Here is a 16,172-nt window from a genome sequence, read left to right as displayed (position 1 = left end):
GAAAGCTCTTTCAAAGGTGCTAAGACAAGTAATTAGAAGGGAATCTATGCATTTATACTTGAATGCTTAGAACCTAAGGAAAACTAGATCCCAGGTGAGGTTTGGCAGTTCCCCACCAGTGAAACCAGACCTTACTGACCTCAGTAATTCCACAACCTACTCTTGAGCCAAAAAAAGGTCACAGCTAGAGGCACCCAAGTGATATGGCACTCTTAAATATAAGGAGAAACAGCTCAGGAAAACCAACTTTGTTTTATTGTGTGTAAAATCAAGTGAAAAAAGCAGTACAAATAGCAGTGTATCTTTATAGTAACAAAAATAACTCCAACTTGAAAGACTTAAAATTTACTACTGAATCCTTAGGTTACAAAATTCCAAAGCAGGATTGTAGTAATTCCAGAGATATAAAATTGATAAGTAGGCATCTGCTGGTGTGCACAGAACAGTCTGAGATGCATCAATCACAACATACACGGCACAGCAGTAAGGTACTGAATAAATTAGTCTGCCACCTCCTCGTGCTCTATTTACAACAGCTTACCTCAAGGCTGCTTAAAGAAACTATAGATATGTATAGATCAACTGAAGAGGATTAAAAACTCCAGGTTTTGGATAACTGTAAAGCTAACTGGCTAACAAATCACAGGATGCTAGATTATGGACTTAGGGTTGCAGCAAGAATCTTCAGTCCTGTGGCATGTTGATTCAAACCACTTAAATATCCTACTAGAAGTTTAAATTTGGTCAAGAGGCACTTCTGCAAATTACTGGCATAGTCATCTCTTCCATCCAATAAATCACTGACTTAAGCAAAGTCTTCTAAAAGACAAACCAAAATCCCTCCCATTTCAAGTCTGATAGAAGTGGAATGAAGGACTGAAAACTCTACAGCTATGAGCAGCATTTCTGGTAGGTTCAGGAACATTGTTTTGTTTCCTGCTCCATATTCCTTTCAATTAAACTCAATTCATCTGATGGTACAAATTGGGAGTAAGGAGAATTCAGATTTTACCCTGCCAGTGAGGTTGAACTGTAGTGTCCATGAAGTTGTAGGGTACTTCACAGGCATTGATCTGAGGAACACTTGTGTGTTCCTCAGTTGTTTCTTGCCTGAAGAGGCTGCTTTGTCCAGGGAATTTTTGCAGGAAACTGTAATGCCCCAAACCTTTCAGCCACTCTCTATCTTGCACACAGTGAAGGATTAGTACAGTGCTCCTCCCCACAGCACTGTGCAGCTCTTAACTCTGGCATTTGAATTTGGTAGCAGTGTGGGGGACAGGACAGCTCCCTTCTAAAAGCTTAGGCACAGCAAACCCTCTGGTCTCCCATAGCAGAAACCACATTTCCTCCTAAAATAGGAGGCTTTTGTGCTACAGAAGAATCCTGTCCAAGTTAAGGCTTTTCCAGTTGCTCTTAGATAACTTGGGTCTGTCCTGTCCTGAAAGCCATGACTACAGAAGTCTTGCCATGTACCTGCAGGGCAGACTTTAGAGAAGCACTCTGCTGAGGGGAGTATTGTTTGTTTTACTACTGCCAGTTACACCAGAAGAAGTTAAAATAAAAAAAGTAGTGTTTACCACAGGTAGGAACATGCACTCCTCCCAGCCAACCTGTTCCAGTCTAATAGTTGCTTCTTTCTTTGATACCAGTCTATACATCTCCCTTCCCACCCCCTCCCCAGCTGGATGATGGATTAGGACATCATGGATTGCTGCACAGCCTTCTGCAGGGACTGCCTGGTCACCAGCAGCCGTACCACCTCCTCATTCCTTTTGGTCAGCCTCTTCCTGGCCTGGTCATGGGTCACCATTGTCATATCCCAGCCATTCACCTGGGAAAAAAAAAAAAAAAAAGGCAAATGCAGGGACTCACAGGTGTCCTGTAACATTGTCAGAACCACATAGTGGATATGTGTTTATGCCACACAAACTGTCCTGGGAAGTACCCAGGAGATTATTTTCCCCAGCAGATGCTTCTCTGCAGGGTGCAGCTGGTACTACATCAGTACTGTCTTATTTTGGTGCTTACCTGCATGATCTTATCTCCAATCTGGAGTCCTGCAACTTCTGCTGGGCCTCCCTGTGTCACCCTTGTTACATAGATACCCTGGGAAAAAATTGAGTGTTCATTTACTAAATGTGGGAGGATTCAGTACTCAAGGGCCATTTGACTGACAACACAGAAAAACTCTCCAGTGTATTATGAGATTTTACTTAAAAACAGGCTTGTGCAATGTTGGAAAATAGAAAAGGTGGAGAAGTCACTTGAATAACTCAGTCTGCAAGTGATAATGGGGCAAGAGAGTAGCTGTGGAAGAGGGCAGAGGGCAGATGATGACTTGGTATCTCAGCCTTTGGGAGAGGGACTTGCTACAGGAAAAGATTTTCTGACCTTGTCAGTCTTGTCTTCAGAGAAAGGATTCTGAGTAGGGTCCTGATCAATGCCACCCCCAATGCTGAATCCCAGAATCAAATTGTCACCTTGACGAAGCTTATGTATTTCAATTCTTTGCTGGAAAGAGAAAGAGATCAAATAGCTGAGCATTGTGATGAGTGGAAGAAATCTCAAGTGCATTTCAGACACTGACACTTCAGATCCAGTTAGACTGTTTTTCATAGAGATCCCACGACACAGCCCAGCCCCTCAATTACTCACAGCTGTCCTGCCTGCCCAGGAATAGAAGGGAACAACACTAAAACCAGAGCAGGTCTCTTTAAACATGACTCATGCCTTGATAACCAGCAGTCACTCACGACCAGCCTCATCTTGCTCATTATCCACATGCCTTATGTTCCTGCTAGTCCTATCAGCAGAAATAACAACCTATTATTAGGATGGCTCTTTTTCAGGATAACTTTGGTAACCCAGGGCAGGTTCCTCACTGCCCGATGCACAAAGGCATCTGACCAGCTTTGTGCATTATGTCAGCATTGTAGAAATGCCAGCTGGTGCAATTCCTGAGCCAGGGTGAAAATCCATGGTCTTAACTGACACAATAACCTCTCAAAAGGTGCTTTGACCCTATCTAATAGAAGATGTTCCTGCTCATTGCAGGGGAGTGGGTGAGATGACTTTCATGGGTGCCTTCCAACCCAAACCATTCTGTGATTCTCCTCTCACAGCCCTGTCACACAGACCCTGCACTTCCCCACTGAATTCCAAACTCCCTGGATTCCAAACATCCGTGTCCTCAGCTGGGGCCACCCACGCAAGCACAACCCCAGTTACCGCTGCAGCCAGGAGAAAGCACAGAATCCCTCACTTGCACTGCGTGGTGATTAAAGCCATTATCTCACTTTAAAAGCTCTGCTGCCTAAACCCCACCCAGACAAGCAGGTGCTTATCCTGCCCCTGCCCTCGCAGAGGGGGATCCGCACCGAGATTGGGCTCGGCTGCCGCAGAGTCCCGGTACCGGGAGAACGCGCGTCTCTCGCTCCCTCTTCTCTCAAGCAACTCCCGAGCAGCCCCGGCCGGGGGTCGGTCCCTCCGCCCGGCGGAGTTTCCCTTCAGTTCTCCCACCCGGTATCGCGGACGGAGAATCTGACAGCCCCCGCAGCGGGGAGCGGCTGCCGGGGCGGCAACCGGGGCCGGCGGCGCTGCGAACAGAGCGGCCGCGCCCTTCGCCCGCGGACCGGGGCTGCCCGGGGACCTCCACCCTCCGACAGCCCGCAGGGCACTGCCGGGCACCGGCACCGTCACCCGTGTCCCCGTCCCTGGCCCGCACCTTTCGCCCGCTCCTTGCACGCACCCGCGAACCGGAGCTGCCCCGGGGCGGCACCTCCGCCCGTGACAGCGCGCAGGGCGCTCCCGGGCACCACCCGCATCCACCCCTCCATCCCCGCCAGCAGCCCCCGGCACGGCATCCCGGCTGTCCGGACCGGCTGTCCCGGTACGAACGCCGTGCCCGCCCCTCCCGTGCCCGCTCACCACCACGGCGGTGACCGGCTGTCCCGGTACGAACGCCGTGCCCGCCCCTCCCGTGCCCGCTCACCACCACGGCGGTGACCGGCTGTCCCGGTACGAACGCCGTGCCCGCCCCTCCCGTGCCCGCTCACCACCACGGCGGTGACCGGCTGTCCCGGTACGAACGCCGTGCCCGCCCCTCCCGTGCCCGCTCACCACCACGGCGGTGACCGGCTGTCCCGGTACGAACGCCATGTCCGCCCCGTCGCCGCCGCCGCCCGAACAAAAGCGCCTCGCCCGGCCCCGCCCCCCGCTCCCCGCCAGCCAATCCGACCCCTCCCCTCTCTCCCCATCAGCCAATCAGGAGCCAGCCCGCCCACGGCGCGCCGCCCGCGCGGCCGCGTCCCGTCGGCCCCCAGATCAAGATGGCGGCCGGGCGGTGGCGGCGGCGCGGCCGGGGCGGGCCGGGCCCGGCGGGCGGCCCGCGGTGACGGGCGCTGTGCGGGGTCCCCTTGGCGCGGTGCGAGGCCTGACGGAGCGGCGGGGCTGCGCGCCGCCGTGGATGAGAGGTATGGAGGAAGGGGAGGGTCCGCGGGAGGGCCCGCGGGGCTCTCCCGGCGGCCTGAGGGGCGGGCGGGCTCGTACAGCGCGTGTTTGCTTCGCCTCAGTGTCGGTGCGAGCGAGGAGCTGCCCGAGCCCGGCGCGGAGCCATGGCCGCCGTGGTGGCCAAGCGCGAGGGGCCGCAGTTCATCAGCGAGGCGGCGGTGCGGGGCAACGCGGCCATCCTGGACTATTGCCGCACTTCGGTGTCCGCCCTGTCGGGCGCCACGGCCGGGATCCTCGGCCTCACCGGCCTGCACGGCTTCATCTTCTACTTCCTGGCCTCCGTCCTCCTCTCCGTGCTGCTGGTGCTGAAAGCCGGGCGGCGGTGGAACAAGTACTTCAAGTCGCGGAGGCCGCTGTTCACGGGGGGGCTCGTGGGAGGGCTCTTCACCTACGTCCTGTTCTGGACTTTCCTGTACGGAATGGTTCACGTGTACTGAGCAGCTCCGCGGCTAACGGGGCAGCAGGACTGTTGCCAAAAGTCACTACACCGTAGGCCAGCTCACTTCCCAAACTGTTGTCCGTGGCTCGTGTCGTTCATGCTGTTGGTAAATTATGTCCAAGTACAAATTAATCAGTAGCACTGTTCTAATTAAACTGAATGTGAAGCACCGCTTGGATGCCTCCTGTATTTGTTTCCTTGTTTAGGGGTAATTTCTGTCCCTAAGAGCAGGCACAGCTGTGGGGTTTGATTGATATAGTCCCTCGTATCGTGGATACTCACACCAGTTACACTCCCTTCTGGATGTGCTGCCTGTCCCTACACACAAATATTGGAGCAGTAACACAGCAACCTGAGATAATTCAATTATTTAAAAATAATTCTGCTGACAAAACAAAATAATTAAATGAATGTAAAGGTTTGGCACAGAAACATACAAATGTTCTCTTCTCTGACTGCCATCAGTAAATGGCACTGTCACTGGTCTCCAGAACAGCCACAGAAGGTGACAATTCTGTGACAATTCTGACCCACCATCCAGGGAATGCCTTTCCTATAGCCCTGTTCCTGTGAAAATAAGTGACTCATTGGCATGCTCACATCACTATCACCAAGAGAAGGTGGTGTGACCTGAAAAAGCACTTACAGAACATTCCCAGGGAGCACTGGCCTAAAGTGACACATTTTATTGCTGAACATGAAACACAAGGAGAAAAAAAAAAAAAAGTCAAAGTCAAGAAATGAGCTCCTGAGAAGGAATCTGGTTATATTTTATTAACAGCAGGGGTTGTAGGAGTTGTGTTACAGAGTCTAAAGAAAGGAAACATTCTAGGGGATCTGGGAGGCCTGGAGACTTAGATTCAGGAAATAGCTTTGGTCTTCTCACAGGAGGATGTTCTGGCAAGTTAAAACAATGGTTTCAGCAGAGCACAGTCAGCTCTGCATGTCAGGAGGAGCTGCTTGGGTGCCAGGAGTTATGCCAGGCCCTGATGTCACACAGGGGGTTCTTCGTGTGTTTCACCATCTAGAGATGACTCAATTTCTAGATGGTGAAACACACAGTTTTAATTAAACCCTGACAGTCAAAAGCCTGGTGGTAACTCTTGTGCAGTTCCCCATGTGGTGACTTGTGTTTGCCTTGAGGAGAGACTTCTGACATGGAGAGGAGGTTTTGGATGAGATCAGAGCACCAAAGGTACATGGCTTATCCTAAATGAACTCCACTGTTTAATTCTATTTTCTAGCCCCATTTTTGGCTCACTACACAGAAGCAGAGGGAGAGAACTAGACTGCGTGGGGTTTGCTGTCAGTGGCTGGGATCAGAGTTTGCCACTGCTAACAGGTGAATTTTAATTTAGGATGAACCTGTACCTCAGAGTAACGACCTTAAATAAGTTACAGCAGAGGTGGGTGCAGCTGCTGGTGCCATTTGTGCAGACACTCGATGGCAGCAGCTCCCTGATGCCACCCTCAGATGCTGCAGCAGGAGCCCTTCAACTTTGGTATTCAAAGCGTGCACAGAAACATTTAATCTTCATCAGGACAACTCCCAGTCAGTGGTGATGGGGCAGCATGTACAGAACACAATGATATTCCTTAAGCCCTTTTCTGAGATTAGTTACCTCCTCACACAAGATAAATGGACGAAATGGGCTGCAGGGAGACTGATTCTGCTGAGAGACAAGCACTTGTATTTCCTGGAGGTCACTGGTGCTGAAGTAGCAGGCAGATATGTTCTAACTTCCCTGCTGTTGGTGCATTTGGAGGAGGCTGGCCCTGGCAGAGCTGCCCTTCTCAGTGTGCAGCACAGCCCAGGGTGCTGTGAGAAGCAGAGGCACTGAGTGCCCATCCAGCCCTGCCACCACAGAAATCAGGCAGGCAGACAGCAAGGACAGTCCCGAGCAAATGAAAGCAGGCACTGAAGGAAGGAGGCAGAAGCTGTGCAGGTGCTTCCAGGGCCACGTTGCTTCTCAGTGCATTAACCCCCATAAGAGTGACTGTCCCCCCCTGCCTCAGGCCCTGCAGGATCACAGCCCCTTCCCCAGCTCCAAGAGCTGCTCCAATGCCACATTTCCCTGCACCTCCTGAGCAGAGCAGTCCTGCTGCTTCACACCTGATGTCACATCACTCAGGCAGGAGCTGGAGGCGGTGGCTGCCAGGGCAGCAGAGCAGGAAACACATTGGGTTTCAGCTTCAGCCCTTCCCAAAGTGCTCCCATCACAGCTTTTCTCCACGTGGAAGCAAAGCACAGCCACAGGACAGTGCTGGCTATTGGCATAAGTACAGATCTAGCTATCAGTGGATATAAAAACATTCATTTGGTGCCTTCTTTGTTCTTTTATAAAAATCCTTTTATAAATCCATAATGATGACACATGTTGCAAGCTCAGGGTCCCAGAGAAATCTCAGGGAAGAAAGGCAGTCTTTAGAGAAGGTTTTTTCCTCTGGGGATCCTGATCATAGTAGGCCTGACTTGGGGTATGTCCACCTCGCAGTGCTGGTGTGATGCCACACCAGCGTGGATTTCCTGGAGCAGGAGTCCAGCTGGCAGAGCCACTGCTGTGCCTAGAGCCCGCCGAGCTGCTCTGGGCTCTGATTCCCGTTCAGCGTAGGGCTCGACAAGGACTTCCTGGAGCTGGACCTGGGGAAACAGGCACAGGATGAGCAGCCTGGGTTTGCTTCAGGAGGCAAAAATGTTCCCAGCTAGGCCTATCTCACCTTACCCCAAAGGCCTCTCCACAGCTCAGTTTCACGAGGCTCTTGGAGCTGCCCCAATTCCACCCTCGGTCATTAGGGACCAGCGGCACGAGGCCATTGCCAGTCCAACCATGACACAGCAGCTGCCTTTCCTCCCCAGCTCACTGCAGCAAGGAATTACAGAGGAAGCCAATAACTTGGCCAAAATAATTTGGAAGAATATATTTCCCTGGAACTGTGCTCCTGTATCTCCTCCTATTTCTATCACTCTTAACAAAAAGCCATTATTTTTAACACAAAGCCAAGCCCACTTACTTGACTTCCTCGTACTTTTTGCCTCGATAAAAGTTACTCTTCTTGATCAGATATAGCAGCACCAGGTCACAAAAGAAAGCTCCCTGCAAAGGGAAAGAACTTGTGTTTTATCTTTGAAATTGAAGTATTCTGATCTCATTAGAAATGAGCATTAATGAAAGGATAACTGGTAGAAACTGTGTTTGCCTTCATTCTCCATGCATTTTCCAGGGTATGTATATATTAAGACAGGACACAGACACACACCTGGCTGAGTAGTAAAGATTCTGCTGGAGAAGGTTTAAACCCCCCATCCTATTTGGAGTCTGGGTCCCTTGGGGTTACTTTGAGATAAAACATTCACTTACAGCTCCCATGAGTGCCAGCCCCGAGCTGATATTGATAATGGTGGGAATGATGTTAAATTTCCCTGCCTGGAAGAACAAAGGTCATGAAGTCACCACTGAGAGAACAACCCACAAAACAAACTCAAGGGTGTGGTGCTGCACTGGGGAAGCTGCTGCTGCCCCTTGGGTGCATTTTGTTCCCAGGCACAACCACAGGGGATTTGCAGTGAACAATCTTGGAGGCTGAAGGTCTCTGTGTCTCAGATCTGACTGTCCCTGGCTGCATTTCTGAGCTTGCATGATCCCTGGATTAGGCTTCTTGTCTCTCTGCAGTGCTTGCACATGGAAAACAAGTCTCTGGGGCACATTTATTTCTCTTGGGGCTTTACATGAGCCTGGTTTTAAGTAGATGAGGTGCAGGCTCAGCTGCACTACAGGTGATCTCCTGGAGATTAGCTCCACATGGATGGATGGGAAAAGCCCTTTCCTACAACAAGCCAGAGAGGCTGTCCTCCCCTCAGAGCTGCCTCCCCCCACTTCCTTTCTCTGCAGGCTCTGAGACATCCTGGCCTGGCCCTCACCTTGCCATTCACCATCACATCGAAGCGGATTCCGTACGCTTTAATGAGCGTCCGGTAGTCGACCCCCTCAGCATCCCGGTAATATTTGGCAAACCTGGAATACAACAGTGCTGGCTTTAATTCCACCTGCCCCTCTGAAGCCTCGCATCCCTTCAAAGAGATCTGTTCACTTATCAAAGCCAGCTGTAGCCTGCCAGGAGCACTCCTTACCTCCCTCCCTCCCTCCTCTGCAGCAGTGCCTGGCACAGGCTGGTGCCACTCCACTGCCAACCTCCAGCACCTGCCAGGCCAAGCAGCCCAGCCCAGCTGTGGTACTGCATCGTGCCCTCCTCTGTACCCACCTGAAGTTGTACCCAGAAGAGATGGAGGTTTCTGCAGACTTGTTATCCAGCCGGCTAAAAGAATAGTGAGGATTACATTCAGAAGGGGCTTTATCAAGATCACAGTTCCATTCAATCTGAATTCCTATCACACCACCCTTAAAAGAGAGAGACAGGGGGAGTTGTTTAAGCTGAGTTCAGTTAAATTGTCTTCAAATTTGTCAGACCCTTGGGCAGGCTTTCCCCAGGGGCAAGAAACAGTTGCATTTCTGGTCAAACAAGGGGGCACACACTCCTGCCTGGGCTGAGTTCAGGTGTGTGACATTAATCCCATCATTACTCTACAACCCCACTTCTCCCTGTGCTGGTATCCTGAGGTTTCTCATCCCAGGACATTGATTTCATTCCATTCCACACTTCAGTGGGGAAGATGATCTTTTATGCAGGAGTGGATTTCCAGAGTTCTGGGTTTAAACCAACGGTGTAGTAATGTTGAAATTAAAACAAAGAATCGCTGCTGGCAGAGCAGCACTTTGGGTAGCCCTGAATAGAAACAACTGACCCAACCAGCTTTTTGAGAGGCCCCCTATTCCCTGGGGACAGGATAAATGGAACCAGCCTTTAAGCACTGGCACCTCTGCAGTGCAGCCTGGACAGCAGGCAGCTCCCTGGGCAGTGACTCCTCAGAGCCTCCCAGTGAGCCAGCTGGGAACACCCACGAGCCCCGGGGGCACTCCTACCTCCGAGGCCATTTCCTGGAAGTTGCCCCCAGCCCAGCGGACGATGTTCCCCAGCACGAAGATGGGGCAGTAGGGATGCTCCTGGCTGTACCGACAGGTCTTCAGGTAGGACTCGTTGTCAGTTGCCAGCACATTCATCCTGCACGCAGGAAACAGAGAAATCTGCCTTGGCTCCCTCTTTCCTTGCCTTTGCAGCCTGCAGCAGGACTGCAGAGACAAGAGGCTTCTCCAACACCCTCTGTGCACAGCAGGCTCGTCACCCTGAGGGTGTCTCTGCTGCTGGCCTGGGGAAAGCAGTCTCTCCCCCAAAAATGACCTCCTGGCCAGAAAAGGACTTGGCCAGCTGAATCTGGGCTCAAGAAAGAGCTCACACAGAACAGATTGCCAGACTGCTCCAGGGTGACCTGTCTTTCTCAAGGGAAAACAACAGAACTCTAGAAATGCCTATCTGAGCCCAGAACATGCACGTTTCTACACTGGTTTCGTTTGGTCACATTGCAGCAGCAAAGGCAAACAAATATTTTTTTAAATTTGCATTTTTTGCCAGCCTTGTCCAGGCACTTTATTTTTCTGGAGGAGGGGGAATATCTGTTGAGCAGGAGCAGCCCAGGAACCTGTGGCACTTACTTGGAGAACTTAAACTTGGGGAAGCGAATGGAGTTCTTGATGTAAACAGTGAAGTTTTCTGCGCTGCCCAGAAGTGGTTTCCTGGAAGAGAAGGGTTTGTTCTCTGTCTCTGTGTCTTGCCCACGTGTGAAATCTTGAATTTCCATTTTAGAAGCAGCTTCATCCAATGGGTTGGATGGCACCAGGCCAGCTGTGCCACTTCCCCCACGGTGCCAGCAAGGGGTTGGTGAGGAGCATGCAGGTCCAGGGGATACCCCGAGAGCTGGGAACAGCCAGGGAGAGAAGCAGGGGGAGCAGAGGGCCAGTCCTGCCATGGGGAGCCTTGCAGAGACCCCTCCTGCACTGAGCAGCCAACATTCCAGCAAGCACCCAAGCAGAGGGGACACAGGAACTACCCTGGGTGACACACAAGCCAAGCAACTCAAGCTTGGAAACAAGACACGTACTTGGGCCTGGATCTTTTCTCCACTGGGCACCAGGCCAGTATCTCACAAGTCCCTCTGGTGCTGCCCTTGACTTTCAAACAACGGCCAGTCTTAACCCCTGCGAGCAGACATCACAGAAAAGGTCACACCAGCAGTCACCTCCTCTCCTTGCCCGCAGGGCATGTGAAAATAGAGGATTTTCCCTCTCCTCCCTGCTGAAAGGGCCTCTCAGCCGGAACAAACACCCTCTTGTTGTGTCTCTGAGCAGCCCAGGGTTCCCTGGCCCAGCCACCACAGAGCTGTAAGCAAGGCAGGGATCTTAATAAAAGAGAGGAAAGGAAAGAAAGGCCTTGGTGCTCTCTGTAATCAGAGATTCGGGGGGTGTACCCAGGCTGAGGGCTCTGAAGGACACCAGACACAGCACAGACAGGGACACATCCCTTACCATTGCCAGCCACCACTGCTTCCCCTTCCAGGCAGTCCGTGTCCTTGTCACACAGGGCATCAGGAATGCTGGCACTCTGCAGAGGGGAAAAGGACACAAGTGACAAAAAGGACACCACAGCCAGAGAAATTGCTGCTGACATGGGGTGGATTCTGTGTGAGCATGAAAACCACACAGCTGAAGTGGTAACTGGGGGTCATGCAAACATATCCCATCAGCAGGAGCACCAGGATTCAGCCACACCCTCCCAATTTTGGGTTCTTCTCAGTCTGGAGAGGGGCAGACTGAAAAAAAACAACATTAGTACTCACCAAAACCAGGCAGGAGCCCACTTTTCTTTAAGATAACCCTGCCTTGGATCTAAGCCACAAAGTTCTCTGGCTCAAATGTGCCCCTGTCCTGGCTGCTCGGCCACCAGAGGACAGCAGTGCCCTGACCAAGCCAGCTGTGCTGCCGGTGTGACATGGAAAATCCATCTGCTCCGTGGACAAAGCTCTCCCTGCACAGCCAGACGCCTCCTCCCGGAGCTCCAGCCCACTCCAAACATCTCCACAGAGGAGATTCCACATGACACAAGCACCTCATGCCTTTGGCCTTCAGGGCATGTTCAGGAAGGTGCTGAGCAACCACCCCGTGTCTGGGAGGTAATGAGAGCCTGAATGTTCAGCACTTTCCAGGATGGGGCTCTTAAAACGTCTCCTCTCCCCATAACTACCCTGAGTCACATCAAATCTGTTTTCCCAGGGCCTTTTCTAACCCTGAGCAATCATTGCCTGGTCTCATCTCCAGCTGGGCAGAAATTCAACACCACCTAAAGTCAGGAAGGCTCTGCATGATCAGTGCTACTGGAAATTAAGACAGCTGAGAGTCCCAGGTTTACAGTAATTTCCCAACTGAGCTTTTACACTACAGGAAAAAAATACTTGTCTTTCATCCTTCCTTTCTTTGTTGCTCCAGAAGTGTCCTCTGTCAGTTCTTACCCCCGGTTTTGCAGGGGTCTGGGGGTCAAGGGGCTCAGTTCTTCCTACCTCAGGACACGTGGCTTGTCTCTGGTTTGGGGTCACAATCAGATTTGTCATGACAAAGAAGACGCTTTCACCCTGCAATAAACAAAGAGTTAGAAAACTTGGTTTACTTTTAAAGCACTTGTAATAAAGAGCATGAAGCTTTCTTCAGAAGAGAACAATCCCCTCTTCCCACAGCTTTTCAGGCTGAGATACATCACCCTTTGTGTGGATATTTGTTTGGATGAATTCCCTCACACTGTGGGTGCACACACAACCACGAGAGCCAGCCCACGGTCCTGGGGGGAGGCAGAGCACCCCCAGCATCTCAAATAAAAAACTCACAGCAGAAAACCCCTTCCAGCACCACTTTCCTGTATCCCAGCTCCTGTTAATTCACAGGGAAGACCTGGATAGATCACTTCAGCACCCACAGGGGGTGATGCCAACCTGGGGGGGGATGACATAGTCTGCAACATCCCAAATCCTCTCCCCCAGCTCCGAGGTGTTGGTGAAGGCCACCCCTTTCAGCTTGGTGATGACAGAGCTCTGGAGGGACGTGTCTGTGTCCTGGTAGCCTTTCTTGACCACAAACACCCACCTGTGTGAACACAGCAGCGTTAGGGGAGGCCAGGGAATGAGTCAGACAGAGAAATTCACACCGAGGTCAAATCAAAACATGCCAATGACACCAAACCCTCTGCAACTGCCACTGCTAATAAAGGATAAACCCTTGGACACAAGCTGTGCTTGCCAAGAGTGGAGGAATGTGTAATAACAGGTCATGAGGTAAGAAACCAAAGCCTCCATCTATGCTACACTCAGCAACCTCAGAAATGGAAAGGAAGAGCAGGGCTGTGTCTTTCTCAAGATGAAAAACAAGAGAGGCTTTTGCAGGGTGCAGGGCAGAGCGTGGCTGGTTTCCCAAGTGCAGAACTCTCACTTTAGCACACAGTCACCGAGCTGCCAGCCAGCAACAGACCAGGCTGGGAGATGGAACCCCTGCAGCTGAGCTGGGTATTCCTGGCAGAAAGCTGCAGGGAATATTCCCAGCTGGATCCAGCTCCTTTGTAAGCCAGCTTGGGAGAGCTGCTGCCTTGCTAAGCAATCCAGGGGAAGGCTTTGCTTCCTTCTCTCCACTGGAAGCAGCAGGAGTTCCATTTCCCTGGGTGAAAACCTCTGGCTCAAATGAAATGCTTCCAGCTCCCCCACAATACTGCTAAAATCACCTGTCAGGACAGTAAGTCACCCTTGAAGAAGCTGAGGGTGCTGGGGCAGGTTGGGAGAGAGGCTGAATCTGTGCCACAGCTCCCCTTTTCAGGGCTCTCCTGCCCACGGGGAGGGGAAGGGGCTGAGCAGCACTGGTGGCAGACAGGCTTCACCTGCCACGTGTGACAAACCTGCACACGAACACTCCCCACTGTTATAAATACCTATGATAATATTGGCTTTTCACAAATATTAAAATGGATGCTATATGTACAATGTCAAAGATACAGATTTATTTCTGTTAGGCAGAGTAGTGAAATAGCTGATACAAGTGTGCTTGTGTTAAAATGCTGCTTGGTTGGGATAACATTCCATGAACACATGAAGAAAACCCCTGCTATTGATATGCCAACTGTGAACACTTACCATCAGTACAAAGTATGGACCAAGGCCCAAAACTGGAGGTGATGAAACAATGGATTAAAACAAAAACCAAGAAATACACATGCTCCAAAAAGGCAGACCTGAGGATGAGCCATGCTAAACAATTCTTGGAACATGTAGACTAGTTTAGGGGGAAAGTTTTAATATGCATAATTGTTTATTAGCATGCAACAGGCTGTTGCAATAGAAATGGCATATAAAGGCTGTTTCTGAAATAGCCAGGGTGCTCTTGGTGGAATGCCAGGCACCCAGCGTTTGAACCGTTTGTTTTATTGCCATTTTCCTCCTAATGTCCGATATTAAACTGAAATTTTTACAGGAGAGTGACCCTTGTTTTTTCACATCCACCCTGGGAAGTTTCCTACTTTCGCCTTTTCCCAAGAACACTGATTTCCTCTCCCAGGAGGGCTCAAAAGCAGATCCTTGCATTTTCTGCAGTGAATCAATGAAGCAATGGCAGCTGCATCCCAGAAATAGTCCAGAAGGATTTGATAATCCCCACCCCAAGCCAGCCTGTGAACAGGGACATGTTCCTGTAAGCCCCAGGCACAAAGGAGTCACTGCAGGGACCATCAGTGAGGGTTTGCAGGAGGGAATAGATGCCAAGGGAGGAAAAGAACCCTTCCTTGTGCACACTCTATCTCCCTTAGTCCTCAGCAATGCTCTCCACAGGATTCCTCCTTCGGCCAGCCCGTGCCAGACTGCTGAAGTGCTGCTCTGCTCGCTGGAGCAGGCTCTGGGACTGCACAGCTTTCTATAAATACACCCAGCACGTAAAAATGACTCTGCTATATTTAATCAGTGCAAACACGAGGTGTGGGAAAGGTGAAGGGACCCAGAAGCACAGACAGCGAGGGGACAGAGTTAGGTGTCACAACCTAAAAAGCCTCAGAAACTCAAGAATCGACAGCACGGGCTGGGTAATTCCAGGTCTGAGCCTGCAGGGACCACTCCTGTGCCCATTACACACCAGTGTGACCAGTCTGCTGCAGAACTGGGCCTTTCCCAGGCTGTTCCTGAGCCAAGCTGCCCTGCTCTGAAATGAATGCAAAGCAGCTGACATTGCTGCTGCCTCAGCCCCCACAGCCCGGCTGCTGCAGCCCACTCCAGCACAGAAATCTCCCATTTTCTGCTTGCTTCCCTCCCATCTGCACCTGAGCAGGTCAAAAGCTGTGCAGAAAAACACAGGTGTGCCCCGAGGCTCAGCACCAGGGCTCTTAATGCTCGTTTTTCCTGAGGAATCAAGCAGCAGGGTTTGGCACCATTCCCACAAAATATAGAAATAAAGGCATAAATAATGCAGTACAAAGCCATAATCACTGGGTCTATTTTTAACCGGACCTGAATCTGAAACGTAGAGCTGAATCTAGCCATCCCTAGCAGGTGAAAAATCAGACATAACCTATTAGACACTACAAAATGCAGCTGTATAAACCTGTCTGATGATCTGCATTGCAATCAGGAGGCACAGCAGTCTGTCACTGTGTGCAGAGTACTCTAATTTATCTTTATCACAGCAAAATCCATCTTTATCACAGCAAAATCCATCTTTATCACAGCAAAACATGAAGCAGAGGGTGATTCTTACCCCACCAGGTAAGCCAGGATGGAGAGCTGCACCACTCGGTAGAGGACCCCAACCTTCTTGTTCTTTGCAATGACGTATTTCTCCGTTTTATAATCGAAAAGAGACAGAAATAAAGCCTTCCAAGCCACCTGCCCCATGCTCCCAGCTCGCTCGGTGGCTGGAGCAGGCACAGCTCGCACCACCCACACGTGCAGTGCATGGAAACCTGACACACCAGCCCTGGTCTCCAACTCCTCCTCCTCTTCCCTCGGCAGCAGCTCAGTCAGAAGCCAGCAGCTGCACTAAGTCACATCCTTCCTGAGCTGCTTTCCAGCTGATTCATCCCTCGGGATAGCCCCTCTCCCCCTCCAGGTTTCCTTCTCTCCCCCCAGGAAATGTTTAGAATGAAACACGTTACAGTACAAAGCCACGCTCACACGGCCACAGAATGTGCTGAGCTGGAAGGGACCCACAAGAACCACCCAGTCCAACTCTTAGCCCTGCACAGACACCCCAAAAAATCC

At 51.2% G+C, this 16,172-nt stretch overlaps 3 protein-coding genes across 3 annotated transcripts; 1 reads left to right on the top strand and 2 right to left on the bottom strand.

The window, feature by feature from the left end:
• Positions 1-233: 233 nt before the first annotated feature.
• On the bottom strand, positions 234-4,198 carry TAX1BP3 (Tax1 binding protein 3). The gene is made up of 4 exons (XM_053995618.1): positions 4,120-4,198; positions 2,392-2,511; positions 2,029-2,106; positions 234-1,831 (listed from the first exon to the last, which is right to left on the bottom strand). The coding sequence occupies exons 1-4, from the start codon at positions 4,156-4,158 to the stop codon at positions 1,694-1,696; spliced, it is 375 nt and encodes a 124-aa protein (XP_053851593.1). The 5' UTR covers positions 4,159-4,198; the 3' UTR covers positions 234-1,693.
• Positions 4,199-4,342: 144 nt separating this feature from the next.
• EMC6 (ER membrane protein complex subunit 6) lies at positions 4,343-5,119 on the top strand. The gene is made up of 2 exons (XM_053995648.1): positions 4,343-4,472; positions 4,572-5,119. The coding sequence occupies exon 2, from the start codon at positions 4,614-4,616 to the stop codon at positions 4,944-4,946; it is 333 nt and encodes a 110-aa protein (XP_053851623.1). The 5' UTR covers positions 4,343-4,472; positions 4,572-4,613; the 3' UTR covers positions 4,947-5,119.
• A 570-nt stretch (positions 5,120-5,689) lies between these two features.
• P2RX5 (purinergic receptor P2X 5) lies at positions 5,690-15,823 on the bottom strand. The gene is made up of 12 exons (XM_053995901.1): positions 15,670-15,823; positions 12,879-13,029; positions 12,453-12,524; positions 11,425-11,500; positions 11,001-11,097; positions 10,555-10,635; positions 9,928-10,066; positions 9,209-9,345; positions 8,868-8,961; positions 8,308-8,373; positions 7,961-8,043; positions 5,690-7,589 (listed from the first exon to the last, which is right to left on the bottom strand). Exons 1-12 carry the CDS (start codon positions 15,804-15,806, stop codon positions 7,514-7,516), a joined length of 1,209 nt encoding a protein of 402 aa, XP_053851876.1. The 5' UTR covers positions 15,807-15,823; the 3' UTR covers positions 5,690-7,513.
• Between the last annotated feature and the right edge of the window lie 349 nt (positions 15,824-16,172).

This window comes from Vidua macroura, chromosome 20 (assembly GCF_024509145.1).
Source record: "Vidua macroura isolate BioBank_ID:100142 chromosome 20, ASM2450914v1, whole genome shotgun sequence".
Taxonomy (NCBI): Eukaryota; Metazoa; Chordata; class Aves; order Passeriformes; family Viduidae; genus Vidua; species Vidua macroura.
Note: the sequence above shows the minus strand (reverse complement) of the source record. Positions and strands in the feature narration are given on the sequence as shown.